This window comes from Melanostigma gelatinosum (genome assembly GCF_949748355.1).
Source record: "Melanostigma gelatinosum genome assembly, chromosome: 20".
NCBI classification, from domain to species: domain Eukaryota; kingdom Metazoa; phylum Chordata; class Actinopteri; order Perciformes; family Zoarcidae; genus Melanostigma; species Melanostigma gelatinosum.
In genome coordinates this window covers 10,432,151-10,459,791 of record NC_136653.1, presented here as the reverse complement: position 1 = coordinate 10,459,791, position 27,641 = coordinate 10,432,151, and the positions used below count along the sequence as shown (strand labels likewise).

General features: G+C 43.2%; 1 protein-coding gene across 1 annotated transcript in view; it reads right to left on the bottom strand.

The window, feature by feature from the left end:
- ctnnd2a (catenin (cadherin-associated protein), delta 2a) overlaps positions 1–27,641 on the bottom strand; it is a gene marked incomplete at both ends in the record, with an annotated part of 184,528 nt that overhangs the window by 87,314 nt on the left and 69,573 nt on the right. Inside the window, 6 exons of the mRNA XM_079292530.1 lie at positions 5,785–6,151; positions 17,459–17,632; positions 21,889–22,021; positions 23,726–23,843; positions 24,204–24,414; positions 24,891–24,945. Of these exons, the coding sequence (XP_079148656.1) occupies positions 5,785–6,151; positions 17,459–17,632; positions 21,889–22,021; positions 23,726–23,843; positions 24,204–24,414; positions 24,891–24,945 (1,058 nt within the window). The remainder of the gene's footprint in view (positions 1–5,784; positions 6,152–17,458; positions 17,633–21,888; positions 22,022–23,725; positions 23,844–24,203; positions 24,415–24,890; positions 24,946–27,641) is intronic.

Genomic DNA, 27,641 nt, shown 5'->3' with positions numbered 1-27,641 from the left:
CCTGAAGTAGATCAGCTACATAAGCCGGAGCCTGACCGTGAAGTGCTCTGTAAGTGATGGTGAGCATTTTGAAGTGAATCCTAAATGCTACAGGGAGCCAGTGGAGAGATCGGAGTACGGGGGTGATGTGAGACCGTCGATTTGTCCTGGTGAGTAATCTGGCTGCAGCATTTTGGATTACCTGCAGACATTTAACACCATCCAACCAGTGCTGCTGAGTGAGAAGCTGCGGGTGGTGGGGGTGAACGCGTCCACCGTCTCCTGGATCACTGACTACCTCACAGCAGACCACAGTTTGTCCAACTGGGCCGTGTGCTGTCTGATGTGGTGGTCAGTGATACTGGAGCCCCACAGGGAACTGTTCTGTCTCCCTTCCTGTTCACCTTGTACACCACTGACTTCCAGTACAACTCTGTGTCATGTCATCTGCAGAAGTTCTCTGATGACTCTGCAGTGGTCGGGTGTATAAGGGACGGATGGGAGGAGGAGTACAGGGCAGTAGTGGAGGACTTTGTGGAGTGGGCCGGTAGAAATCACCTGCGTCTGAACAAGGCCAAGACCAGAGAGATGGTGGTCGACTTCAGGAGGAAGACGACGGCTCCACAACCGGTGAATCTTCTGGGAGAGGATGTGGACATGGTGGAGGAGTACAAGTACCTGGGTGTCTCCATCGACAGCAGACTGAACTGGAAGACCAACATCAACGCTGTGTACAAGAAGGGGAGGAGTCGACTCTTTTTCTTGAGGAAACTTCAATCCTTCAACGTGTGCAGCAAGATGCTGGAGATGTTCTATCAGTCTGTTGTGGCCAGTGCACTGTACTTCGCCGTAGTCTGCTGGGGCAGCAGCATTGGAGCCGGAGACACCAACATACTTAACTAAACAAACTAGTTAAGAAGGCCGGCTCCATCATTGGCTGCAAACAAGACAATCTGGAAGAGGTGGTGGAGAGGAGGACACTGAAGAAACTATCATCCATATTGGATAACCCGGACCACCCTCTCCACCACCTACTGCAGGGACAGAGGAGCACTTTCTCCAACAGACTGATGCAGCTCCGCTGTCACAAGGACCGATACAGGAGAACATTCCTGCCCTCTGCAATAAGACTTTACAATAAAACATCCTCCACATAACTACACACCGCTACACTGTTGTTTGCTGGGGTTGACTTTTGCACTACTGTTCTTCACCTAGTCAGATAATTCAACACTATTCTATTTCATTGTATATACTGTGCATTTTTGTCATTTTATTTTATATATTCTATATTCTGATATTTAATTTGTCCTACTCTGTTATTCTATTGTGCATTTTTTAACACTTAATATTTTTGGTTACTCTGCTACTTTGCTAATTGGTGTGTCTTGCTGCTGTAACATACAAATTTCCCCCTGGGGATAAATAAAGTACATATCTATCTCTCTATCTATCTATCTAAACACTAGTGCCCAACTGACAACAAGCGTAATCACCAAATCTCTCTGTGCCTCTTGAGGAGACGCACATACATGGACATGTCATTGTCCTTTAGACCGTGTGACACCTGGGGAATGCAATGCATCAGTTCTATGCTGTCACAGATGAATGCTAGACACATACACCTGCGTGCAAATACACACACACACACACACACACACACACAGACACAGAGTCTCCACCGCCCTGCCTTTGTCACAGTCTTATAACTGACACACACTCATCCCATTCACACGCTCGCACACGCTCAAACACACAAACAGAGTCACTGCTGGCCATTGCAGATTGTCCATAAATAGAGCGATGCGTTTGGGCTGTGAGCCAACAAACACAGTCGTTAAATAGCGAGCGTTGACAATGACGTGTCACACCAGATGACATCATATCAACTGTAAATAGCAATTTCATGACAGCAGCTCTATTGCATCTTACACATAATGGGGGCACGGGGGGGTATTTATCTCTTCAAACATCAATGGAACTACGACCACTACTGCTTGGAGAATACATGTTGGACTTGTGGAGATGGTGTGAATGAGGAGAGTTTCATTTAAATGAGGGAAGTTTGATTTGTCTTATCTCGAAGGGTCGTGTCTAACGTTTCAGGCTGAGTGAGTGTTTGGTGAGATAAGACAAGCAATCCTCATTTCAGCAATGCTGAATTCACTCTCAAACGCCGCCCTTGCATCGATCCCTCAAGCTATGTCTCCCTTATTCCCTAAACAAAGGTCTCTCTGTGCTTTCTCCCCTCACTTAACACTCTCCCAATCTCCTTTATTTGTTTCTTTTCCTTCATTATTGGTTTTTGCTTTCCCTTCACACTCTCCCTACTTATATTGGTTCCATGTGCTCAACATTTTCTTCTTCATCTTGCTCCCTACATTGTTTCTTAAGATTCAATTTAAGAAGGAAACTCAGTGGGGGTGAGAATCTCTTTTTGCAAAGTCAGCTTAAAGGAAAACACCTATCTACATTATGCTCTGCCTCTCTCTCCACTCAATCTTGCCCATTCTTTCTTCGATATATTCACCTTTCTCCATCTTGATATTCTTCTATCATCCTCCATTTTTTCTACACAATCCCCCTCATCCCCTTATTTCCCACCGCCTTCTCTTCCTGTGCCTCCTTTCTCCCCTCCTTCCCTCCTCTTCTGCTGTGTTCATTTACCTCCCTTCCTTTGGCTTCATCTTCACAACTCTCCACCCTCCCCTTATCTATCTCATCTCCCTCTCTACACTCCCATCCATTAGCAGTTATTGAGTTTTCTCTTTGTATTGCTGTCATCACCTCTGCTCTATCGCGCTCACTCTTCTGCAACTCTAATGGCCCCTAACCGTGTTATAGCTGCCACGCGGACACACACACACACACACACACACACACACACACACACACACACACACACACACACACACACACACACACACACACACACACGTTAGGCAAAGAGTGTGCTGCTGAGTTATGAAAAAATACAGTCTTCTCACAAACACACACTGCGCACTTACGCAGACATTAAACACACAGAGCCATAGCCTCTGCCCTCACTCAGGGTGTTCTCTGTATCTGATTGATGCTAACTCATTTCACACTTCATGTAAGCTCAGCTAAGTCCAATTATAGCAAGAGAGAGTGAAGCTCGAGTAGGAGGCTATTTAACCTTATGGCAGAGATAAATGTAACACATAGTTTAAATGCAATGATATTAAGAATGTATTCCAGCTAGTAAAGTCTAAACAGTTAAATAGTCATGAATAACTTTGAAACTTATAATTAAATATGGTTTTACTGTACTCTGCGGGGGGCATGCAACACACAAATGCGCTCTCGGAATATTGGGACCAAGTACGAAATGGGTTTGGGACTAGGTTTTAATATGTTCATTGTCTAAAATACATGACTCTGCAAAATGTGAAGCTGGAACCAGGATCTGCATTGTATGCAGAGCCTCAGTTTTAAAAGTTAACACAGAAATGACAAATATTTAAACTTGAACCTGCTGTGACTATAGTTGCTCTATTGTAAATATCATACACATAGTTTACTCTCCACCCATTGTTTGTCAGTTCTAGATGAAAATATGTGACAAAAGGTTGCGTTGATGTGTTTTCAGAACATCAATCATTTCTCCATTTCAGATAAATGACATGTTTAAAAGGTTTTGGCGCAGAATGCATCAGGTGGGTGTGATGTAAATATCAGCTCTACAAAGCCCTGCAGGTATATTACATCAATATGAGACTGTTACCGAGGCTGCCGTTATCCATATTTTGGTGAACCAGAAACAAATGAAAAGGTTGATAAAACTCCATAGAAGTTATATGCAATGCAAAAACAGCCTCCCACTGACACTAAACTAGAGCAACGTTTAAATGTTTTCACTGCCTTTGTTCAATCAGCTTAGACAGTAAAGGTAACGATTTAAAAGCTGTCATCCACATTGGAGAGTAATGAACGGCAGCAAACAATATTTGATCTCCTTGGCAATATTATTAATACCTGTGCAACTATGTGCATGGCACTGTATAATCTCCTTATTTTCTCCACTTTATTATCGCCATAATCTTCCTCCTCTATCTGTTTCCATCCGTGTGTTGCACTACATTTGTGGATGTTAGAAATTGCATTCCTTGGTGACCTGTACTCACCCCTTGCGTCTTTGATAAACTTATTTCTATCTTAAATTGCGACTGTTTTCTGTTGCTGTTGTTTTTGTGCTTTTGTCACAAATCTGGCTGGTGTGTCGTAGATACACCCTACAGAAAACAAAACATATTACTGCTTCGCCTCTTGCCGAATTCAAGAGTTTCTGTGTGTACAAACATCACAGTACGGGCGACAAAGAACAACAGTGCGAACAACAACGGCTTCACAAACGTGTTGTGAATATGAAGGGGTTGCATTTCTCACTGTGAGGGGGGAACACTGGAGATAACTTGTGTTTGTGTGAAACAAGAAGACCGTCTTGAGCCAGTCAATTAGATTACATTGTTAATAAACCATCATGCCCTAATTATCAGATCCTTTATACAACTTCACAAGACTGAAGAATCGTGAGGAGGATTGTATGTTCATCTAACTGTGCGCATGTCATTCAGTCACTCTCTCTCTTCCTTTGCTGTTGTTTTAAATAATTCTCTTTCCCATCCTCCCACTCTCTCTTATTCTGTCTTTCATCTCTTTCTGAGTCTCTCTCACACGTTCTCTCTCTCTCTCTCTCTCTCTCTCTCTCTTGATCCACTCACGTCTCAGTCCCTCTCGCTCTGTTATTAAAGGAATTATATATCAAGAGTCCTGTGAAATATATATAAATGAAGTCGGGAACGTGAGCTTTGCTTAATTGCCGAGAGAAGGAAATGGAAGTGATCACAGCCCAGTAGGACTCTTTTACACACAGCGTGACACTGAGGGAGGCGAAATGGAGCTTCTAAAGCAACCGGTGTGTGACACTCTATTACATACTTATTTTTTTCCATTGCGAAGGGGGGCCGATATAGAAAAAAACAAGCCGTGTCCCTTAGCAAAAACAAGTTGACTCTGGCTCAATTGTTAACATCATCCGCCATCACACTGAGTGGGCAAGCGCATGTTCCAGGCACATTTGTTTGTCTGGGAAACATGTTAATTCTGCCGTTTACCTCACGGCAGTCTAGAAGGCGGATAAATTGTGGATAAACTTTTGAGAGTTGTAATATCCTTCCTCATAGTATTGTAAATCGCTGTGCAGTGTTTTGGTATCTGATAAGCTTCCAAACTGATGAATCTATAAGTCAAACCAGCCTTTCTGGATTGTATTCCATTCTAACACCAGTACCTGCAGCAACACGCACCCATCCACGCAGCCCCCCTACATGATTTGAATGCAGCGCTGTGTTCAGCCTGATCTAAGAGAGAGCCTTGAAAGAAACTGGTGGAGTGTGGGGTTGGGTGAGTACTGTAGTATCTGTAGCTGCAATTGCTATCACAAAAGTAATTCTTATGCATACTGTATATCGACATACAGATATCAATATTGGTGAGCAGTGAGTATAGTATACCCCTTCTGTGCCTGTTGGAGCAGGACGACTTTAATATCACGATGACTGGAATATTGATGTGTGTATATATGCCAGTAAGTGTGTGTGTGTGTGTGTGTGTGTTATGTATTCTACACATTTTTTGTCCCATCAGACAAAAATGTGGTATGTAAAAGTTAGGGTTAACGTGAGGCACAAGGGAATGAATGTAAGTGCACATGCTGTGGTCCAGTGAACCCCATGAAACACACACACACACACACACACACACACACCCCTTTCATCCTACCTGGGGTCTTTCTGAATAGAGTCGATGGAAGGTGAGCGCTGCAGGCTGCCTTCAGGCGGCAGGGCTGGCCCGGACTTGCTGTAGGGCGATTCCACCACTGAGGGGCAGTACTGCAGGGTGCGATAGGGGTCCGCCACATAGGGGTCTGAGCCATACACATCTCCGCCACCTCCGCTTGAGGTGTAGCCTGGTCCCACCGTGGCGTAGTTGTTGGTCCCGCCGCGGCCGTAGTTCCCTGTCCCTGTGCCGTGACTTCCTGAGCGCTGCAAAGAGGTGGAGTCGATACCGGGGGAGGAGGGAGCTATGGTGGGAAAGTAGGGACAGAGGACATAACTTAGGACCTGGTCATGGACACGCTGGGAAAGGTCTACAGGGCAGAGGAGGGGACAGAATGAGAAGCAGGGAGGACGGGAGAAAAAGACACAAGCAAAGGTGAGGGGAAAAGCACAGGAGATGAGAGAAACGAGAGAGGAGAGGAGAGGAGAGGAGAGGAGAGGAGAGGAGAGGAGAGGAGAGGAGAGGAGAGGAGAGGAGAGCAGAGGCAGGAAGGCGCAGAGATGGACGAATATTGGCCACATGCCCGGGATTAACAACAAGGACCAATGTTCAACAGAGGGGAGGATTGAAGAGAGAAAAAGAGAAAAGTAGACAAAAGTTGTGGAGGCAAAATTTTTAGATAATTTTAATGGCCGCTGAAATCAATGTGTTCGTCAAAAAACAGCTGAAAATATGAACTATAAACTTTTGATCAAATATGCTTACAAGCTATGATGTGTTTTTTTTCGATGTAGTATTTTGGAAGCCATGCAATATTTCTTTCAACAATGCATACAAATCCTGAAGAAAAAGTTCAACAACATTTTTAAGAATAGATTGATTTAAACAAACAGAAATACTTGAGATCAACAAAGCAATGGTTCTGCTCCAACGTGAGGTACGTTAGTCTCATAAAAACCCACTGAGGGCTCGTAAGCAATGTTAGTTTGTCACTCAAATGACTCATTAGCCTGCCATTCCCATGCAATCAAAAATGGGAACTTTGCTCGTAAGCCTATTTGCAGGTAGCTAGAGGACGATTGCAGAAACTTTTTCCTCACAGTGAGGCATCTGCCTGGTGAGCAATAAGGACAAAAAAATACATAAAAAAAAACCACCACGCTATCTCTCTTTAGAGTGAGATTGAAATTGAATGGGGATTTGCTTGGGGGATGTAAGAAGCCTGCAGGGGCACAGTAGCCGTCAGCTTAACTCTCCGTCACGTCAGAGCGGTGGATCGGTGATATATCAAGGTGCTAATGTGAGTCTGGGGGCCTTGTTTCTCTGGCTGTAAAAACACTGAGACAGACAGTGTCATCTGTCATTAAAACCAAGGTATGTGCACACAGAAAACACACATGTACACACATGCAAAAACACCATCAATGTGTTCGATGCGATAAATCACAGAGCCTTGAAAATCAATATGCGTTTGACTGGGGCTTTAGCACAGGCCAACGAGCCTCCTCTCACAAAGAGAGTTAGCCTTTAAAACCGTGTCTGGATGGGCAAGTGCACACAAACGGTACTCAACATGGAAAAACACACATTCACACATTATACAAGTCACCGCACGCATCGATACAAAAACAACAAAAGGACGGAGGTTGTGTGAATGCGAGGTTTACTGTCTCATTGTTGTGCGACGACCAAAGTTGCTCTTCAGCAGTGTCTTGAGCGGTGGTATTTACTTGACCGTCACAACCCTCTTACACACGTCTGATCCGTCCAACCGATTTGGTGCATCTTTAACAATCATCTTTCAAAGCTCTTATTTAAGTTATTCTCACCGAGTCTGGTAAACTCCATTTGTGACTCCAGAAGGAACCTTTTGGATGATGTAACTACATTTGCATATTTTTTTATTTCCTAACTCTAAAATCAGGTTAAAAAGAAAAAAATTCTTTGCCAGCCAGACATTGACAAATGAAACTTCCAGACTCTGCCCTGAAATAGCCATGAGCCTAAAGGCTGTGTGAGCTCTTCTACTGATGCCCCAGAGATCTAAAGAATTAGGCAGGGACAGAGAAACAGCAAGAGATGCTGGGACAAGAGAGGACAACTGCTGAGAGATGAGGGATGAAGCTGCGGCCAAACCAGAGGGAAGAGGGATGGAACAAGAGGCCGCGGAGTTAGCGACATACAGCCGCGTAGAACAAAGGGTATAGGAGGGTAATGAAGCAGAGTTACTCCAATCAGCAGAAAATCCCAGTCGTTTCTGTACTCTTTGAATGGTGTCTGTGGGGTGTCTGTCCTTCAGAACGTCTCATTAGTAGCCGGGGCTTTAGGCTAACTCCACCAGAGTAAGTGTGCGCTCACCGAGACACTTGACACCCAAATAGGATGAACCCCAGAGGCAAAGAGGGGGGAGGCAGAACAATGAAAAGAAGAGAGAGGGAAAACATATCAAAATGGCTTGTCAAATTATTTTTCCAGCCTGTGCTGTCGGCACTGAATCGGGATCTCCTCGGGTACAAGCTGAAAAAATAAAGGGGGACGAAAAATAAATGACAAATGATAGAGAGAGATAGTGGGAACACGAAAACAGAGCAATCAACCCCCCAAAAACTTGTCCTGTTAAAGTCTGTTCTTTTGTTTTCATATTCTCAAACTTTGTATTCAGCTTCACCACACCTCCTTATGCATTCCATTTTCTTCTTCACTCAATCTTTGTGTCTGCTCTCCCTTTCTTCTCCTTCTACCTCAAGTAAATGGAGTGCTGCTGAATTTATCATTCGCTCTGTTGATGGTGTGTTCTGACGGATGACTTGACCTTTGGGGCCAATATTGCCAGGCAGAAATCAGCGTGTGGGTGCCTGTTTATGCATGCATGTGTGTAATGGTTTATGTATTCCCTGTGTGTGTGTGTGTGTGTGTGTATTCTTGTATTCATGTCCTTGCGAACCAGTTGGGGTTGTAGAACTTTGGCATTTTTGACACAGTGTTAAAACACTGTGTCAGTTGGGATTGAAGTTTAGGATTATAATTAAACTACATTTAGGTTTAAATATCACAAAACAATTAAAAAGTTTAATTTTCAGGTTGATAGAAAAAACAAAACAGAAATGTATCGTCTCTAGTAAGGCAAACATGTGTGTGTATAAGAGTGAGAGGGTGTGTCTTTCATGAAGTAAAAGAGAGCATGAGGCACTGTGCCGTCCCATGAAACACATCACATATCATGAAATGCGGCGACACACACATGCGCGCTCCACTAACACCTCTCGCACTTAACGCTCTGGCGGCGTGAAATTGTGTTGGGAGACGAAAATATAAGGGCGGGCGTGTCTTTGTATTCCCTTGCTTCGGCATAGAGTAAACAAATCACGGCTGTGCTCCTGCTGGCAGATTAGCGACTAGAAAGGAAACTCTATTAGTCATTTGACACAGTGATACCTCTGCAATTAGCCAGCCGGCTGAGGGGCCGGCTGGCTAAGAGCGGGACTGACTTTGTCTTTGGACTGCTGAGACAAGGGAGCCCTAGCTGAATGTACAAGAGATGGAGGAAAATAGGGGGCAGGGAAAGAGAGAAAAAAAATAACTAGAGGGGGATCAAACCAATCAGCCGAGCTTCCCATGTCCATCCTCCCTTCTCATTCTTCCATCTCTGCCTCTATTTTCTTCAACCCTACTCTGTCTCTGTCACTCCCCTTTCTTCATCACTGCCTTGCCCTTTTCTCCTTTCTTCCCCGCTCTAGACATATCCCTCCATCCATCTTTTTTTTTACTCACCCATCTGCTCTGAAACCTTCCCTTTCAATCCCTCTTTTTCTCTCCCTCTACATCATCCATTCATTTCATGCCCCCCACCCCCCCACACCCCTTTCTTCCCTAACACCCGTCCGTCTCTCTATCTCTCTCCCTCTATTGTGGTTGTAGTAGACGATGTGATCAGAGCTGAGGACATGTCCTTTCTCTCGACACGCTTCAGCGCGATGACACAAAACCCCTCACAGTCTCTATCCCTCTCACATGTGCACACTCGCACGGGCACGCACGAGCACACTGACACAGATTTCTAAATATGCCAGTGATTGACGTGGACTAAACATGCGTGCCTGCAACACATCTTTTTCTAATGCTTTAAGGTCATACAACAACATGCACACACAACCTTGCCGACAGCAGCCACGGCTGAAGCAAACATGCACACACACACACACACACACACACACACAAAAACACACACTGCTTGAATGTGGAGGAGAGTAAGGATTAGTTTCTCCTTGTTTATCCCTGGGAGATCCTCCTGGCCAACACACAGCTCTTGATGTTCCTGAGCTGGAAGCACTGAAGGACACACACGCACACACACACGCACACACACACACCCTTTTGCACATTCAGTATCAAGTATACAGCGTTTTACAGTGTGGGAGCTGTAGGACACTTGGCTCTATGAGTCAAGTTGCCATGTCTTTCTCCGAGCATGCCACTTCGACACAGCAGGGGCCCCAGGCCAGTGGCTGTTGCTAAATGTTCATGCTGGACATGAAGGACAATGGTGAAAGTCATGAAAAGTCCAACCGCAGGATGGTCCATTTGGCATACAGCCACTGCAGGTTACACACTCACGTATGGCACAAAGATAAAAAGAAAAAGAGTCTAATGATGTCGAATGTAACATTTTGAAATACCTTGTATTTCATAGATACAATACAAGTTAACTTGACTTGTTGCTAAGAACATCTTCTAGCCTCACAAATTGCTTTATGCATGAAGCCAATATCTGAGACCAATATCCTGGACAAACAAGACACCACCATTTAGGTGCATCACAGTATCTACTAAATGATCCCAGTTATAGGAAACATGGCCGTTCAGTTGTTAGCACTCTTGCCTTATGGCAAAGGATTGGACTCTGAGAGCTCGAGCCTTTCTGTATTGCGTTTAAGTGGAGGTCTTCCGGGTGCTCCTTTTCCCAACCACAGCCCAAAGAGATGCAAGTGAGGTGGACTGGATTCTCTTTATCACCCCCGGTGCATGTGAACCCTTCTCCCCTGTGTGTTACCTGCCTCTCGCTAGTATGCCGCAGCCCCCCCACAACCCTGAACACGATAAGATGGATGGATTTCACACTTAACTTGAACACGACTTACATTTGATGTTGATTCAGTCTAAATAATATCGTGACAGTGAGACGGTTTCAGAGCAAGAGGGCTGAAAGGATTGTTGATGTTAAAGATATCCACCTTTGTGAGGGCAGGTTATTGATATGCATTCATGGTACAATACGGGACAATGGGGAGACAAAGCGCAACCACGGAGGCAATAAACAAGGTATATAATGATAAACTGTGAATCAATTCATGAATGAAACACGTTTTGAACAGCAGATATGAAGGTTCCGTTGTCATTTAATGAAGACAGTCATTGCTGTCTTTTGTGCTGACTTCCAGTGTATCAGTGTGATCTCTGAGGACAAAAACAAATGAATGTTTCTTTCTCCAGTTATGAAATCATTGCTGCTGATAAAACAGAGAATATGCTCATCATTGTAAACTGAGATAGCGTTGGACACGAGTAGAATGTGCTGATGTGTGCGCGTTCCTGTGCACGCTTTGTGCACGTGTGGTATGAACAGTATTAGAGGACACTGATGTGTCGGTGTGTGTGTGTGTGTGTGCACTTGTGAACACACAGAGAGAGGGTGGTGCGGGGTGACTAGCACCAACTTCACTTAAACCTACATTTAGGAAGTGCCATATGTTTTCGCAAGGGAAATCATTTGTGCTGATCTGGAGAGTAAGTCAGATGCTTGGAGCTGGTAATTAAAGCTTTCTGAGGCTTCAGCAAAAACTCACTGTAAATACTGTACAAGTTTAAGCCACGACAGAAGTAACCTGCAATAAACTTAGAAGTTGAGTTGTTGTCCATTATCACACCACTAAGTTGAACAGTACTGTCATAGTTGCATTGCCTGTCAGAGTTCAGTCCTTCTGTTAAAAAGCAGACTACAGCAGAGAAAAATCACATTATTATACACACGAATGTGCAGAGGAATAAATCACTTTCCATTTCCTTCCTCTCACCTCTCCTTCTTTTGTCCCCTTTCCTTCCTTCCTTCATTTCCTGTTTCAAAATGTTAACATCAAACTGATTCTATCAAAATTAAGATTGGTCATATACTGGACATTTAACACATCACTTTACAAGTAAAAGCAAATTTACAAATACGACTTCACTGGTGTTTAAACGACCGTAGGTTCATTAAAAGATCAGCAGGATCAGGGGCCAAGCTGAAATTGATCCTGGCCAAACAAATCTAATCTGACCTGGCGACAGAGCGAGCCTGGTGAGCGACACACTAAAGTGTCTTGGGGGACGCTTCAGACAAAAGGTCCAATAATGCTGCAGCACTTTAGTTCCCTACTAACTGATAAAGGACTGGTGATTTAGATCTACTGAGACTGGCCAATTCCCCCTGTTACTCACTCTGCCCCTATTTCAACTCATTACCATCGGTAACACATGATAATTACAACTAAAAAGAAAGTAATAACTACCATTATTACTGGTGATAAAATATATACATTTCTATTTTATGAAACCTTGTCTAAACAATGTCTTGTGGCCATTCGCTAAAATGTGCATGTATGCTTGTATACTTTTGAATATGCGTTTAAAAAAGGTACAAATAATGTTTAAATCTTTGAAGTAATGGTCTCAAAGACTTTCATTTAAAGTGAAGTCTGTTCAGTCTCTCTCTATCACTGAATGAGGTAACACACTGGTGATTGAGCCTGTGGCACGCTAATGGAAGCCCTTGCATTTCGCAGCATTGTTTAGATCTCTGGGAAGTGAGATCTTAAAACACACCTGCAATAAAATATTATCGCCATATAGATGAAAGAAACGAGAATGAGACGCAGATCTTTGAGATTGTAACTGTAAAAATCCATCAGTTATATCCGTATAAATGAACACACACACACACACAGTCCAAGTGACTATAATTAGTATCACAAACCCCATTTTGGGTGGGGACATATGCTTCTTTTCTCTTAAGGATCTGTCACTTTCTCTATTCAATCGTGGCCCTGGACCTTTCCTGCCTACTGGCCAGACGAGAAGCACAAGAACTGCATCCCCTCTCCCGTCCTCTTCGTCTTTACCTCCTCTCTTGGGCTTGTTTTTTCTCTCTCGCTCTCATCTCTCTCCTCCATCACGCTCCCTGCTCTGTCCCCCTCATTAGGATGTCAGATCTCATTACAGAAGTAACACAGCAGATTTAAAGGGGAAAGCAGATATGTTTAATGCTTTGATGCAAAGCCTTCCTCATATTTCATCTTCTCCTTTTTACTGTGCACGTGTACCGTATGTGTGCACATTCACACTGGCGAAAGGAGCCGGTGCTAAAGAGCTGCAATTTTAAGCGAAAATAATCCTGCTATGGTTTCGAGAAATATAACACACACACACACACACACACACACACACACACGTGCGTGTGCTTACGTGAATTGATCCCTTGTCTTGGGAACTGCATGGATTTAATGGCAGGAACCTAATGCTAAGAAGGGTGTGTTCACATATTCTGTGATTCTTGCAACACCATAGCCCTCACTGCATTCATCCAAAAATAGACAGAAAAGAAAACACGCTATGTTACCAGAGAGTAATTATTCATCTGCAAGAATCCACGGCCATCCTCATTTAGAAGAGGAGTCAGAAAAACAAGGCTACAGACACCGTGGCAGAGGCTGAGCTGCATCAGACCAAAAACGTTAGGCCCAAAGATCAAAGATTATGCCAAGAATTTACACAGACAAAAAAACAAATCGAAAATAAGCCTCTGGACTAATGGTTGATCGAAAGTAAAGTTTAGAATATCCAAGAAGAGGCTCTTCATTTGAAAAGCTCTTGGAGTGGATGCAGAATAAAACACCGTCCATGGTGTTCTCTGGTTAGCAGTTGATAAGGTATAAACACTCAAACAAAACCACAGGACTGGCCAGAGTATTGTTTCCAAAAATGTGATGTAAACTGAATAGAAAGTCTGACTCAAAATGCAAATTCCCAATTGTTCCCGTAACACTTTGCATCATATGCGTATCTAGTTCTGTTAATGGCTGAGAAAACATAACCTTGTTTTTACCATGGCTCAGTGATTAATGGTTGTGGAAGAATTTATGTCTGTCTCCTTCAAAGACACTGGAGGGAGCGATGTTAAACTACATAGCAGTCCTTATCAACAGCCATAGCTCAACCTGGCTACTAGATGCACCGAACAAATAGTCGCGGCAATGAATCTGCCCATTCTCTCTGTCGCTATGAGCTACATCTGATGATACGCCATTAAAGAGAAAAAGGTGCCACATCCATTCAGAGCTGATGCTGTTCCCAGTGGTCAGTCATTAATACAGACCAAGATAGCTTTGATGAAACAAGGAGGGAAGGTAGAAAGGCAAAAACATAAGACCACAGGCAGGAGGGGAGGAAGTAAGGAGGGAAAGTCAGAGGACAGGAGAGAGGAAGAAGAGAGAATGAGGGCATGAAAAAAGATGTCACTGCTCTCTGAATAAGTAGACGAGGTGAAATGAAGGAGAGAAACAATAAAAGAAAGAGAAGGGTAGAAATGCATATGTAAAAAGGTAGAAAATAGTAAGAGGCAGAAGGAATGAGAGGTCACTAACGAGAGTAGAGAGAGCTTTACTGTTGTCAGAAACAGGGAGGCTGTAGAGAAGAAAATAAACAAACGAGGTGACAAACTACACACAATGTCTTTTTGGAAGAAATAAACAAATGTGTAAACCACATCCTGAGGCTTTTCTTTCTTACTACCTGGTTAAATAAAGGTTTAAAAAAAAAAACGTATTCGGTTCGTCATGCGTACCGAACCGTGAGCCTCGTACCGAACGGTTCAATACGAATACGCGTACCGTTACACCCCTAGTGTGTGTGTGTTGGAGATGCTGTGACCGTGCAGGAATAATCGCTGAAAATAGGCCACATTAACCTGCAGTCCTCTGGGGCGCTGGCCTGGTTTAATCCAAGAATGAAACGCTGATCGCTGCCTACACACATGCATAGTGCAAACAAATCCAGACACACACTCATACTTGCACAGTAATACGGTGCTGTGCGTGGATGTGTGGGTGTGCTGGGTAGATAGGAAAAGAGGATGAAGAGGTTAAGACAGCAGTTCGTGAGAATACGGTCACTGAAGAAGGGTGTGAGCATGAGAGCGAGAGGAATTGGCCATGATACAGACATACACACAGTCAAACAGATGGAGCAGATGTTTAACAGAAATAGAAACCTGTTTAGATTTTCTCAGTTGTATTTAGAGGTGGTGACAATGCTGTTGATGTAACACAGCCTGGCCAGGCGAACAATGAACTTGGAAGTGAACTGAGCTGTGAAGAGCACGGAGGAATGGAAACTGAGCAGACAGACAGGTTAACCAATTGACAGTTTTCTAAACTGGGCCTGACTGAATTGTCAAGTGTGTTGTCAAACTGCTGTCCACTCCGCTGCAATAAAACTGCCAGCGGACTTCTGACAGGTCTGCTGGTGTTCTTACTACACGAGTCCCAAGTTACTCAAAATAGAAAATAAATCCTCAGCAATGAGCCCCACTGTTAATACAAATTGCAGTAAATGTGTATCGAGGGTAGTGACATTTGACCTCTGCAAACTCACAAATGTTGATTCAACCTGGAGCTGACCGCACTACGTGTCTGTTTTACTTGCTTCTTCTTCGTGTCCTGCTTGCTCCCTATTTCCTTCCACCTGTCTCTCTGTCACTCAACTGGAAACTATTAAAAAAAAACAGTGCATGAACAATTATAGTCACTTAAATGGCTTTTGTTGTATCATGCGGCTCCTCTTCATCGTTAAGTGTCCAGTTAAGTAATGTGAAGGCCCGCGCTCTCAATGAATACTGTGAGCTTCATTTCACTGCAAGTGCCTGCTTTAAATTGGCCTTGAATTAGTCCGACACTGTGCACCGTATATAGACCCACTGACTACAAATTTACGTTTGAAATACACACGCAAACGTCTCCATTCTCATCCCACCGCAGGAATGACTGATAGCATTAATTACATTGATCCATGCCAGTTTAATGAACCACTAATGTGAGCCTGCCATTGCTAAGAAAAGACGCCATGACATAATTAATGACTTACCGCTCACCGTGTCAGCACAGCCCTTATCAGTTCACTATGTGCTATCACTCTGTGCTCTTATGAATCCTTATTAGACAACCTCCTAGTCACTGCACAGACTATTAACATGAATTGTAAAACATGCTGCGGCCAAGGCCAAGCCTGGATTCAACAGGCCAGTGACTTGAAGGCGCGGTTCATCTTCGGTGTGTGGATTTACCACGGTAGTTACATGGGCCAAGATCACAAGAGGGGAAATATACTCTGACGGAGGATTTCGTTTAAACAACATGAGACAATTAAAATACTGTATCATAGGAGAAGCGTATTGTAAACCTCAAGCGTTGCAATTAAATGTACACAGTCTAATCCACAGTCTATTGATTTTTGTCGCTGCAGTACAAATTCCCTTTGTGAGCTTTCTCATACCCTCCTATTCAAACAAATACAAGGCGCAGTAAATTATCGACAGCAGTGGATCCTCTCTGCACACTTCTGAAGAGCACTTGTTTCATTAATTCCTGCTTGCAAAGACAATCGCTGTATGAATTGTTCAGGATTTCACTGACAGTGAGAGCACTGCAATGTGCTTCAAAAGCTACTACTCTGTGTTTAAAGGCAACTCAAACGCTGGTCTAGAGTGGCACATTTAGTGCTATGATTCTGACCCAAATGCTAATGATAGCTATTAAGGCTCGGCTGGTTAATGACATCGAGGGAGCTGTGAACGTGGCGTGACCGACTTGGGTGTTTTCATGTGGGTATGATACGGTAATGGGATTACCATGGCGTACCTAAACCCACATTGAGATAAACTCAATGAGGCCCTATTAAAAACACATTGCTGGCAACAATGGAGTTACGTAGAGAGCGGGTGCGAATGACTGTGTGTGTGTCTGTGTGACTTTGATAGAAAATGTGAACAACTGTGCTTCATTCACAACTGCGAAACAAGTAACCCCAACAAAAGGGTCATCGATGGCTTTATTCTCTCGAATGTACTTTCACCATTTGTCCCCCGGTTGGATGGAGTTGTTGGAAATGTGCACGAGTAACTACACAGCATAAAAAACGAGAATAAATCAAAACAGGAAAAGGGCTGCAACATTCAACTCATGTGGGGGGAAAATGTCCTAATGTGTGTTGTTGCATCTTTGTATTATTTATACTGTGTGAGCGAGCATCAATCAACATGAGGTGAATGTGTGCTGCTGTGTGACGTAAAAGGATGTAAATTTTGCTCCGAATGAACACATAATTAGCCTCCTCAGACAAGTTTGTCCCAGCTCCATCATTATGTTTCCATAAAGGCAGATTCAAGTCAGACCTTCTGCAGTGTCTGCAGGGAAGGGGGTCTTTGCCACAAGGACATTGGTCAAAAGTATGCCTTTAAGTCTTAAGGTACTGAGAAGTTGTAGAATATATTTTAGTTTCTAACTAAAAAAAGACACACAACATATGAAAAATGCTAAAATTAAACTCTGTTTAGCTGTAACTAATTATACAAATGCAGGAACGGCCTTACCGGTGTTGTTGCGATAGGGACTTGTGTCCGGCCCCTGGCTCTGGCTAAGACTCCTCATGGGGCCCTTGTTGTGGTAGACACGTTCTTCATAGATGGGATCAATGTGGTGCTCTGGGGACCCCAAGGGCCGAAGGGGCTCCTGACTGTGCTGACTACTGTAGGAGCCACGAGAGCCTGGAGAAAAGAGAGAGAGAGAGAGAGAGAGAGAGAGAGAGAAAAAAAAGATGTAAGGAAGATAGGAAGAGAGGATGAAAGACGGAGGATAAAACGAGGGAAAGGCAAATTGCAAGACGGGGTACGGTACAGGAGGTCAGGAAGGGTGGTACATGGGAATTAAACAGATGGACTTTAAAGAAAGATTAAGGAAATAAATAGAGGAAGGGAAGGTGGGTTCCATTTTTATGCGTGAAATGGAAAGACAGTGTAATGGGAAGGCAGTGATAGGCACCTCAGAGGATGGAGAGGGTAGAAACTAGGTATACAGATGATGTGAAAGAAAGCGAATAAAGAAATTGGAAAAGGAAAAGTGAATGTAGCAGAAGATGATGGGTACACGCGAGAGATAAGGTAAAAGAAAAGGAACAGGTGTAGAGATGATGGCTGAAAGAGTGTAACAGTAATAATGAGAGGGAAGCAAAGGAGAGGAACACAGCACTCGACTCAACATTAAAGCAGGCCTCTGTCTTTAGACTTGTCCATTTCAACCCCGGACCATTTCTATTTAGCTGCTATGTGAGCGTTACTAGGCACCAAGTGACAGACAGCACACTATTTATGTGATGGACAGATAAGGTTGGTGTGTGTGTGTGTGTGTGTGTGTGTGTGTGTGTGTGTGTGTGTGGGGTAGGGCAAGCGGTGAGTTAGTGATGCACCAAGTCGAAGTAGAGAAAGAAATGACAGAAAAATAAAGAGACATGCAGAGCAACACATGAGATAGGAAGAAATAGGCAGATATTAAGAGAGGCAGAGAAAGAAGATCAAGAGAAAGGGATGCCTCTGTATTTCATTTTTTTTAATCTCCAAGGAACACATTGCTGGTCGTCAGCTATAAAATAATGAAATGTAATGTCCCCCCCCCCCCCTTGTTCCGTGTCTGGCAGGAATCCCACAGCACACAGGGCAAGGAAGACATTGACAGCAGGCATTTGTTCAGTACATCACACAACAGAACAATTGTAAGGCCTCCCTCTGAAAACACGGAGCTAAATTAAAATTAGGAAGGAGAAGAAAAGGAGGGGACTGGGGGAGTAGGACAATGAGTTAGCAGGGCTTAGGTGACATAGCAGTGAAAAGAAGTGCACGCACACTCACATATACACAGCTGTGACTGAGGGAAAGAGAGATCTCCCAGTCGCGCTAACGTTGTATCATATCGCATTAGCCCTCAATCGATGGAAAGTCACGTGCCAAGCATTTTCCAGCAGAAGAAGGGGGGATGAGTGCAGAGCTTCAAGACTCGGATTCAGACCTCCGTGTGTATCCGCCATCAACTTACCCTCACCAGCCTTCAGATCATATCAGAATATATGAGGCAGTCATCTGAGTACAGGATCAAGTGCATACAGCACCATGTAGCCATGCTCTAGTTTTTGTTGCGGCTTGGGATCTGTGTCTACTTCTTGTTTTGACCGTCCAACAAAGCAGACAAGTCCAAGAGAGTATTTCGAAGCTGAATGATGGTGAATACTCAAACAGAAATACACAGCAGGAATCTGTTACCCTAAACCTCCTTTATCGAACAGCCTACGATAGGATGGTGCAAGCACCTTTTAGGATGAACAAAAAGCCTGCCTGCATTTCCTGTACTATACACAATGGAAAATGATAAAGTAGCGGTGGGCCTCATGATACCTGTTTTGAGCATGGCTGGGGCAAAGAAGCTGTTGCGTTTCGTGTGCTGTCCTCCTTTCAACGGGGAGGTTAACGGACTTGCCGGTTTACAAGGCTGTCGCCTGTCACACTCTGCTAGCCAGCAGCAGAGACGGCAAACCGAAGGATGAAGACAGAGTCGGAATACGGCAGTGAGAAAAGAAGGAGAAGGAGATGGAGAGAATTTGAGAAAATGACAGAAATTGATGGCTATTGAGCTCAATTGAAATGAGGCGAATCTGGAGACAGATAGAGGAAAACCAAGCAAGAACGAGGCAGAGATGGTCAGCATATTCATTAAGGAACGCTAATTAGAGTCATGGACACACCCATTAACGGCATGACTCATCCCAGCTCTCTCTCGTCCTTCATCCCTTTCGTCTTTGAAGTCTCGGGGAGTTGGTTTCATTTCTTTGTTCATTTATTTTTTTAACTCAGAAGGGCCCACTCGTGGATGTACTGACCTCTTTCTTTCAAAGGGAGAGGGAACTTTAAGAAGAGAAGATAGAATGATGTAGAGAGAGAGAAATAGACAGATGCCCTCCCATGATATTTTATTCTGTAAAATATTTAAAAAGGATAAGAACATGTAAAAAACCAACTCTGGTAACCATGTACAGTATACTGTCATTTTACCAAGAAATGATCATATTGGTCCAGCAATTTTCTGGGAAATCAGAAATATCACAGTTGTGCCCGAGGCTTCAATGTCAACCATCAGTCAGTGTTAATGCCAATGAAGCCGAATCTCTAAATATTAAGCCACTTCTCAGTGGAATTTACATGGTAACTTGTAAATATGATGCTTAAAGAGCTTCATTTATTTTCCATCTTATGCTATTGTGTCACTATTGCACCATTTAGAAACAGTGGACTGTATCACTCAGGCCCTTCATGCAGGAAGCACAGAGAGGTCATTTCTTTTTTTAGGCGATTTCGGTTTTTTACGCAGCTTACCTCCACTGTAGGTGAGGTGCTATAGAGCTGTTAAGTGCCTCTCCAAACAAGCCAGCCACATGAACTCTACTGTGTTTTTTTTTGCAGGAGGAAGTTTCCCACTGAGAATAAGCTCACTTCAAACTCAAAGTATCGGCAAATAGTTCGTGGTTGGTAGGATTTTTGGAAATATGGTGAGTCCCAGAAATTACAGACAAGTATTGGAAAGTAAATATCTTGCATTTCCAGGATTGATGTGTGGACTTCAAATTGTTCTTGTACAATCAACCTCAACATGGTAGTCCAAGCATATGACAGCAAATTCTGATGACCAAGGTCTGTTATTTATAGTGACAGGCAGATCTCTTTTCCCATGGGTACTCGTCCTGTTCAGCCTCGTCCTTTCCTTTCTTCTTCATTTAAAGTCTTCAGAAGAGATGAAACCACAGGCGTTGCTTCAAGTTATGCCCTCAGGGTAAAGCATGAAGGTTATGTTCTTCATCAATATAGCTCCAAGTTTAAAGGGCTCATCACTTAACTCACGCCGGAGCTTCAAAACACTACCACCTGGTTTAATCAGGATTCATCTCGTCAAATAAATCTTCAACCCGCTTGAAAAATTGAAAACACTCAATCTAAAAAGATAAATAAACTTGTGGCAAAGGAGGCTGTTAACAGAGGCATTCAAAATGGTGAAGATCTTCACTATGCTAAGCTCACTGAATGTCCATATTTACATTGAAGAAGAAGAAAAAATCAATAAAAAGAAGAAAAAGTCAAAAAATCAACACAGATTTCCAAAATCTGTTTATTAAACCCCTTAAAGTATTACTGAGACAAGTAACATAGATATTTGTCGGCATTTCCATGACTTTGTAATCATGAATGAATCATTTTGAAATTACATGACATTTTAGTAAAGCCAAATGAAAAAGGAAGGCTATCAAAAACTACTTTTGGTCTGAATGGCACTTGTAATACAAGCCTTGAGATTTAAAAGCCCTTGAAATAATGGGCTGTCTATCATTGAAACAGGCACAGACAGAGAACCTCAAATACAATTGTACACACTGGACCATTAAAAGTTTCCACGACACAGTTTTATTTTCAGTTTGATATTCAGCCAACTCAATTTTGTAGAGTCAAGAGAGAAAGCCATTAACTTGTCAATGCAAGCTGCAGGGGCAAATAAAAGCCTGCTGCTGCATGTACTGACAGACCAGTGTCATCCTAATACATTCAGCTCCCAGACGCAGTCAATAGATCTTATTCGACAACACAATTAGACTCGGCATCACTCTAATCTTCTTAAAGCAGGTCTGGGAGTCACAACAGACCTGTTCATAAGCAGTTTAAAGTACACAAATGAAACTGCAGAACAGTGCATCTTCTCTATGAAGGGCATCCACGAAGAAGCTCTGACGCCTCTCGTGAATTATGGACAAGTGCTGCGATATATGGAGTAGATAACTCTAAGATACCAACCACAACACATCGAGGTGCTTATCAAAAGATTGACGAATTCATTCGACTTGAATGTGGAACTGGACTTTCTTAGAATGGCCATGAGATATATTGAAATGTACAGGTGGATGTGAAGACCGCATGAGTGTGTGAACTCCCACCTGCCAGACTGCCAGGCCTCTGCAGTGTAGCCGTAGCGTAGAGCTCGTGGGAGATCTTGTACTGGTCAGAAGCGTGGTGAGCTGCCAGTCGCTTGGGAGACAGAGTGGCATAGCTCCCTATGCCCGAACTCATCTGCAAAGACAAGAGGTTTTTTGTTGTTGTTGTTGCTTTCAAATATTATAAATGTGTGTGAACCATGTGATGAAATACCTTTCATCACGCTACAGTGTGAGATATTGAACATAAGCAACCAACACATTTACCTCAGGCTCCAGGGTTTAGATAAGGTGCTATTTGATGAAGTTAAGACATGTATAGATTTTTGTCTGAAGATATGACTCAATCTGTAATTGATCTAGAGGTGCAATACGCCATTCTTTGTCATGATTAAAGATCCGACAAAGCACAAAATGAAATAATCTTTGATCGAACAAGCAGCCGGTTAGCATCAATTAATAGTATGACTATCATAGTTACATAGAACGGTACGACTGTCAATTACTGTTCAAGAAATACCTATACTGGGCATTAGCACTGTAAATATTGTACATTGAAATATAATCTTTGTGCTATTATGCTGCTTATATTAGCCATTGTCAAATCACTTTTGAAATCGACTGCCTGTAGAATATCTTGCTCTGTAATTAAAAACTGGAAACGTGTAGAAAACCACAAGAGAAAATATAAATTGAGTCAAATACACAAATCCCTGCAAACAATATGATATGAGAGTAATTGTCGAACCTGGTCAGGATAATATTTAACAGAGACTGGCCAGAGGAAACAACAACATTCTCATGATCTCACAATTTACCGACCGGAACTGGCTTCGATCTTGTCCCTCAGAAAGACAAATCTTGGTACTTTTGCAGATCGTGCATGAAGAAAATATGATTTTCCCTTTGGTGATGTTCAGGGAAGCTGTATTGGTCCTCTCGGTTTTTTTAATTTGCTCCCTTTAGGTAACATCATCAGAGAATCTTATCCTAATTTTCACAGTTGCGCTGATGAGACGCAGCTGTATATTTCGCCTGAGGACGACAATGCCTTTGTGTCCCATGACTACTGGGATGGCTGCAGAAAAAAATTGGATGAGCATTAACTTGAAACTAAGCAAATATAAAACTAAAATACCCTTCGTTGGCCCCCAAGCTGAACAGATCTACTATCTTGCAAACTTGTCCATTTGGCTCCCGGAAATAAATCAGAACTAAAATGGGCTTTGTCCTAGGTTCAGATTTAAATATTCACATATGAAGAAGGCAACTAAAACAGCTTTTTATGACTTAAGAATTATTGGCAACGTTCGGCCTTTCCTACCCTATAAAGATGCTGAAAAAACGTATTCATGCAATACTCATCTTCCAAAACAGTCAATTGACTGCTACTCTCCATTAGTTCCAAGAATATTTTAGAATAGATTATAAGGTTATTTTACTTGTTTTCAAAGCTCTTAATTGTGTGGGGCTTGCCTACATGGCAGACTCTCGTTTTTGCCTTCGTGAGCTCTCAGATCTTCGACAACACTGCTTTTTTTTTTTTACAAATTATGTCATTTGTATTGTTCTTGGTGGTCTTATTTTACTGTCTATCTACCTGTGTTTGACTGTGTTATGTTTGTTTTTTTTGAGCTCACAGCTTTTGCATTAAAAGTGCTCGAAAAATAAAGTTGTGATCATTATTATTTTTGTTTTAACTCTAGTACTGTTGCAGTTGCCTTGGTTTCACTCATTAGCAATGTATTATTATCAGTAGCATTTGCAATGCAATGTGAATGCAGGGTGCGCATAAAAAAGTTGGCACCTACTACTCTGGTAAGACTGTAATATTCTGTACCTGGTGAAGAGGGGACGATGATGAGCTGGCCCCTCCCCCTGCTGCTGTAGAGTTGGGAGGAGATGCGACCCTCAGGGGAGACCCGCCCCCTCCTGCAGTTGTCACAGCAGCTGTGGTGCTGGAAGACAAATGGACAAAGAAACATCATTTCTATGAAAAACAATGACTTGAAATGATTCATTTATGTTCACATATGCTGTAAAAACAGTGCTTTTATGTGAGTATTTTACAGTCACTGCATGCCGAAAGGCACTCCAAAGGTAATTCTCCTTTCCATTCTATTCTGTTCAATTACAGTCACTCATTGTTTATTTATCTCTGCTCTCTTACCGTCTGTAAAACCTATGAATGAGACGAATGTGTTAAATACAGTCATTTTTTTCAAATCCTATCGCCTTTGTCCACCTTCAAACACATCAGTGTTAACATCAATACATCAAAGTCAACAGCGATGTCACAGTCCCTGTGGGTTTTCTACCTGTATGACTTGGCCAGTCGATTGGCAGGAGACTGTTTGCTGGGAGAGGAGGAGGAAGGCAGGCGCTGAGTGGTAGAGTACCCCGGAGCATCGGAGGCTGATCCCAGCCGTTGGAGTTTACCTGGGGAACCGGCTCCTGAGCCTCCTCCTCCTCCAGACAGAGGGGAACCAACACGCTGGGCGGGTAAGGTGGAGCTGGAGTAGTAAATACCTGGAGAACACGGAAAGGGAGAGAGAGTTCAACAGACGGGGGAAAGCAAAAATAATGAGTTAGAATGTAGCGATGCTTGCGACAGTCAGCCTGGGTGGGGGTCTTAAAAAGGATGTCAATATTCAACATTCACTTGGGCAACAATGGAGAAACCAGGAGGGGGGGGTGATTGGGAGAAATGGTCTGCTCGAGTGCTGCTTTGTTATTGGACTTCTGCGCTCATCACGGATTGGCCATAACAAATAACATGTTTTGATCATTGGGTGTTTCACAAGTGTAATTGGCCTTAGGCCAAAGATGAATGATCGACTTTGTGGTAGTATCATCAGATCTGTAGCCCTACTATGAGAGAGAATTATACATACTGCAGGCTCGGAAAAACATTCTGCTCGTGGCGAGTTCTTTTGTTCCAATTCTCATGCATGTCTGTCAGTGTCTCCAAATGTCAGCTCTGTGTATTCACTGTGAGTTCTTACCTGACCCTGCCCCACTTTGTGATTGTTGCTGCTGGGCGGCACGGCTTGATGTCACCTGAGGGGATGTGGGGTAACACAGAGCAAGAGATGGAAGAGGAGTCGTGACAGGGAACAAGGGATGAATAGAGTGAGGGATTAGTGGCGGAGGGAGAAGTTGGGAGGAGGGAAAGTGAGAGACAGAGTTAATAAAAACGGGATAAAAAAAGAACAAAGAGCATTGGCCATCAAAAACCTTTTCATGCACAATGAGTAGAGTCAAGCCTTTGAGGAGCTAGTAATGAAACCCCAACAGAAATCAGAGGGTGATTCAAACTGACTCATAGAAGCAGGCAAAGAAGTCCTCGGAGTTCAGCAGACTGAAATCATTTCTCAAGAAGCCGTGTTTCACCACCTACTCAAAGTTGAGGGAAGGATTACACCGTCCATCGTGTATCCATGTCTCAATATGTATCATCTGTCATCTCGTAAAACCACAATATTCACAAATACTTGAAATATCTGAATCGTATATCGTAAATCAGACAAAACATAGAGACAAAGACATTTGTTATAAATGTACTTGTATTGATTTTTGTAACATCTAGAAAGCTGTGAATGTCATACGATGTAAATCGTAAAGGAGGACAGAGGAAACAGTTTTGACTGAAAAATGCAATTAATTCCTAATGGACAAAAAAGTTGTGCCAGTGTGTTTCTACCACACATCACATGCTGGTCCATCCTAATATATCATCCTTAGCCTCCAGAGGCAGTCGGGGAGAGCATATGCCGGTGCTCCACTGAGTCTCATATCGCCTTATGTTGATGCTTAAAGCTGTAAATGGGAAGGGAGAGACTTGGGGGGGTTGTCACTTCAATGAAAATAAATAAAAGCTTGCCCACCGTCCTCTACTGGCACGCACTACGTATAATACGATAGAGAGCGGAGCGTTTGACGGTATTGAAGTTCCCTAGTATACCGTAATCATTTTCATTACTGCACAGCCAGAGAACTTGAACTTGTCAAACCTTCTGTTTCTGAGAATAACATTTGGAATACTCTCAATCGCATACACATCAGGAGAGACTGACAAATATCAATGTACACTGTTGAGTGTTCGACCGTATCTTTATCTGTTGTTTCATATCTGATTCTGTTTCTGTGAAATTGTAGATATCAAGCCCGAGACACACTTTCAAACACACATGGAAACACGTATGCAAACACACACTTACAAATGTAAATGACCTCAAACACATGATCATCCAATAACCAGTGTCTCACAACATGCCGACACACTTCCATCAACAATCTAGAGCAGCGGTTCCCAAACCTTTTAGGCCGCGCACCCCCTTCTACATCCCGACCGGGTTCGCGCACCCCCCCCCCCCTTAATAAAAAAAAAAAAAAAGAAGCAACAGAGCCTTTTAAGCCTTTATAGCCGCATAATAATCGGACCAATGAGAGAACAGTTTGCTCGCGCGTGGCATTTGTTTACAAGATTTAGTCCTCTGTTAAATGTTGCAGTGTGAACACAAACCGAACAAAGGAGCAACTGCAACAAAGCAAACGAACTGAAGGTGTGAAAACGCCCTGAAACACTGCAACAAAGTTTCAATAACTTTCAGTGACACAAGGCATCACTTTTAAAGAGCAATACGGATGCGAGCACACACGCACAGGCTCAGCGGCAGATTATCACATTTAATTTACAATTAATGAGCGACTAATGTAGCCAGGATGTCTTCGGACAAAGCATCGATGCGGCGCGACACAGTGTTGTTGGACACCGGGATCATGCCCCTTTCTCGCTATTCTGTAACCAGATATGAAGCCCGTAGTGCGTCATTTATAGACCAACACATGAATGAGACTCCAGTTGTTTTTGGCTGTTTTGTAACTCCTCCAATTTCGATATAAAGAATGTAAGGGGCTTTTGACTTGCACTGGCATGCTTGGTGTTCAGGTGGCGACGTAAATAAGAGCTTCAGACTGTTAGCCAGAACCTCACTGCACACCACGCACTGTGGCTTTGGGGAATCTGCGTTGCCAATCCAAGTGAAGCCCAGACACAGATACTTTTCATCATATTTCCTCTTTTTTTCCCAGTCTGCGCCGTCTCATCTTCCTCTGACTCTGGCTCGATTTCTTCTCCCCCCAACGCACCTCTCCGTTCCCCTCGCCTTCGATTCCTCTCTCTCTCTCTGTCCCTCTCCTCTTTTACGACTGATAGCTTCAGATGTCCCACCTGACAGTTTTTAAATTAAAATTACATTTTTTTTTATATTTAATATTATTACACCATCAGACCACCATTACACTTTTCCTCTCGCGCACCCCCTAGAGGCAGCTCCACCCCACTTTGGGAATCCCTGATCTAGAGTACAAGGCTGTACGTTTGCACATAACAGGTTGCAGGTTTGTATCTTTGCAGGTGTACAATTGTGCAGAAAGACTAGTAGAAATAAAAAAGCATGCCGACTCAGCAAACCTCCCCAGGGTAAATAAAGCATCACACTCACAGGCACACCATCTCCAATGATGTTGTGAATGGCAGTTTCTGGTTATATTTTCCTGCTTTGCGAGGAGCTAAAGCGTGTCTGCGGAAGACAACAGGCTTTTGGTTCCAGCACTGCTTTGTTTGCACAGGGGTCATGGAACCTGATTTATCTCTGGCTGAGTGGATTAGCGGTCTCTTTCAAACAAAACCGGACACACAGTTTATGGAGGCAGGTAGAGTACCGGAGACAAGGAGACACCGGAAACAACTC